The sequence below is a fragment of the Littorina saxatilis genome, linkage group LG6 (genome assembly GCF_037325665.1).
Source record: "Littorina saxatilis isolate snail1 linkage group LG6, US_GU_Lsax_2.0, whole genome shotgun sequence".
NCBI lineage: Eukaryota > Metazoa > Mollusca > Gastropoda > Littorinimorpha > Littorinidae > Littorina > Littorina saxatilis.
In genome coordinates this window covers 19,841,068-19,844,194 of record NC_090250.1, presented here as the reverse complement: position 1 = coordinate 19,844,194, position 3,127 = coordinate 19,841,068, and the positions used below count along the sequence as shown (strand labels likewise).

The window sequence follows — 3,127 nt, the reverse complement described above, 5'->3', positions numbered from 1 at the left end:
ACTTTGTGTAGTCCCCCCCCCCCCCCCCCCCGCGGGTTACTGGGGAAAGAATTTACTCGATGCTCCCCAGCATGTCGTAAGAGGCGACTAACGGATTCTGTTTCTCCTTTTACCCTTGTTAAGTGTTTCTTGTATAGAATGTAGTCAATTTTTGTGAAGAGTTTAGTCAAGCAGTATGTAAGAAATGTTAAGTCCTTTGTACTGGAAACTTGCATTCTCCCGGCAGTAAGGTCATATGTATCGATTGGAGATTGGATTTCCCTTCTTTGAGTCATGTGACGTCAGAGGCCGACAAAACTTTATAATTTGGCTTTTCAGGTTGACCGAAACTTCAAAGGAACTCAAAAAAAAACGTCATGTGTTTGATTGCATGTGTGTGTGCTGTTCAATGTCAAAACAACAACAAAGTGAGTACATGACGTGTGTTTTGTAGTTCCTTTGAAGTTTCGGTCAACCTGAAACGCCCAAATATGAAGCTTGTGTGTTTGATTGCATACATGTGGATTGCATGCATGTGTGTGTGTGCTCGTTCAATCGTCAAAACAACAACAAAGTCATAAGTACCTGAAAGGAATTCGATCGATACATAAATGTTATTTGCGTGTTTGACCAAAATATGACATTTTACACAGATCTCGACAGTCATTGTTCACCTCGACCGCTAGCGCCGTCTCGGAGAACAATGACTGTCTCGATCTGTGTAAAATGTCATATTTTGGTCAAACACGCAAATAACGTATAATATTGTACTACGTTGCAAGCCCCTGGAGCAAATTTTTGATTAGTGCTTTTGTGAACAAGAAACAATTGACAAGTGGCTCTATCACATCTCCCCCTTTCCCCGTCGCGATATAACCTTCGTGGTTGAAAACGACGTTAAACACCAAATAAAGAAGAAACTTTGTGTTTATCTCGCTCTTTAAATTATTGTTTTACACCCAGTTTTGAGCATAACCTTATGATTTACAATGTTTTTATATAATGCGTACATAAACTTATATGTTCTACCATTAATTATGTTTTTATGTAATGATTTAAGTTGTTTTGTTTTTTTAGTTGTAATAAAAGAAGATTAGTCCAACTTTAGAACGAGGGCCAAATGCAAAAAAGCATATCTATGCTTACGTATTCTTGTTACCCTCAAAAAATAAAGAATTGTCATTGTTATTATCACATTTGTAGGGAAGGGCAATATCTGCGACGTAGCGTCTCCCTGTCGTCATGGCGGCTCCTGCATGCCTGTCACCACTGCCAAACGAGGGCGGACGTACAAGTGTGATTGCTCTGCCACTGGCTTCTATGGCAGACGGTGTCACAGAAGTTAGTATGCTGATTGCTACAATGACTTGTCTTTTTATTGAAGAGAGAGAGAGAGAGAGAGAGAGAGAGAGAGAGAGAGAGAGAGAGAGAGAGAGAGAGTGTGTGTGTGTGTGTGTGTGTGTGTGTGTGTGTCGAGTTTGCGTGTGTGTGTGTGTGAGAAGCAGAACTGATTTAATTTCATGGTCATTTCTGACACCAGTGAGTCCCTGGTAATGCATTTCAGCGAGAGCTATACTACTTCATGTGTGTATGTTTTGGGGTTTTTGATATGCAGATTTAAAGGGATGGGGGTGGTTGAGGTGCGGTGTTGTTGAAGATGGAAGAACTGATTTGACCTATAGTGATAGGTTCTGTCCAGAGGGGAAGTTTTTGATATAGACATGTGGTTGAAAATGCATGCGTGTGTGTACGTGTACGTGTCTGCGTGATTGAGAGTGTAGCCTACACATGTTCATACATATATGCATGCATGCACATGCGGATTGTATGCATGTGTGTGTGCCTGTGTGTGAGCATGCATGCACATGCATATGTAGTAATCTTGTTACAGTTATCAAACAATGCTTAATTAATAAGATGTACAGATTGACATTTTTCAATTATGTTTCAGGGTGTCCATCTCACTTGTCAAGAAGGCATTCCAAGCAGACTGCTTGCATTCAGATTGGATGAACAAGTATTCCTTGATGATCGTTTTTGTGTAATATTTTAACCAACATTTTAGAGGCTATAGGCTGTCATTTTACATTCAGTCAATATTTGACTGACTGAGTGATTTAACAAGGACAATAGGTGTGTGTGTTTGGGGGGTTTGAGATGTAGATTTAAGGGGTCAGGGGATGGTTCAAGAGGGGGGGGGGGGGGGAGTGTTGTGGCAGATGGAAGAACTGAAACCTCTGTGTAATAAATGTTCTGTGCGTTTGTTTTGGTTTGTAACTAGTGACGTCTGTAGTTCTTCTTTCTGTTCCATTGTCTATCTTCTTCTTTTATCTGCTTTGTTTTATGTCGGTTGTTCCTGAAGATGACCCTAGGCGGGTAGAGTTTTATCATCTTTGTTCACACGTTAGTACAGTAATTTTGTATCTTTTTATTTTTTGGTCACATGTGCAGGCATCATTATTCTTCTGCTCAGGACATAAGGGACCTTTTTTTCTACTTCAGTTTATTCCTTTAATAAATCAATTAGAAAATGGAGGGGGGGGGGGGGGGGGGCGAGTGGGGGGTTAATGGATCACTTTTTTTGGCCAGAATCTCACTCCTCAGCGATTGTTGAAAAACTTGTTTTAAAACGTTCTTCCTGTGCACAAGACAGTTCAAAGTTGTGTTCTTTTGTCCATTGGCTTGTTTTTAGCACTTTTTTCTGCGCATATTTTGGTTGTTTTTGTTTTAAATTGTGTAAGGATTACTTTGTTTTGTTACATGTTTTATCTGCAGTTAAGAACTGTGGTATCCATGCATCATTCTTTAAAGGTGTACTTTCTACTCAACACTTCTGTTTTGCTCTGAGATTGACTTTCAAGTTTTTCATGTACATGTGTATTTATGCATCTCTATAGCATTATTACACTTTACTATAACTTTTTTCAGTTACTGTGAATGTTGAGAAATATTGATTTTAATCCACTCTAGGGATTAATGAGTGATGCCTTTCCAAACATGACATTATATATCCTTGTTATGAAATGTGTTTGTTATTAAGTTTGTTTTACTTGTTAATAACTTTACATTTTATACCTTTTTTCACAATGTGGAAAAGCTACAGCAATGTAAAATGTGAAACTTTAATAAATAAAAAAAATTAAAAAAA

At 38.6% G+C, this 3,127-nt stretch overlaps 1 protein-coding gene across 1 annotated transcript in view; it reads left to right on the top strand.

Moving 5' to 3' along the window:
* LOC138968682 (uncharacterized) overlaps positions 1-3,127 on the top strand; it is a 10,944-nt gene extending 7,817 nt beyond the window's left edge. Inside the window, exons 3-4 of the mRNA XM_070341281.1 lie at positions 1,183-1,320; positions 1,931-3,127. Coding sequence (XP_070197382.1) covers positions 1,183-1,320; positions 1,931-1,992 — 200 coding nt within the window. The 3' untranslated portion in view covers positions 1,993-3,127. The remainder of the gene's footprint in view (positions 1-1,182; positions 1,321-1,930) is intronic.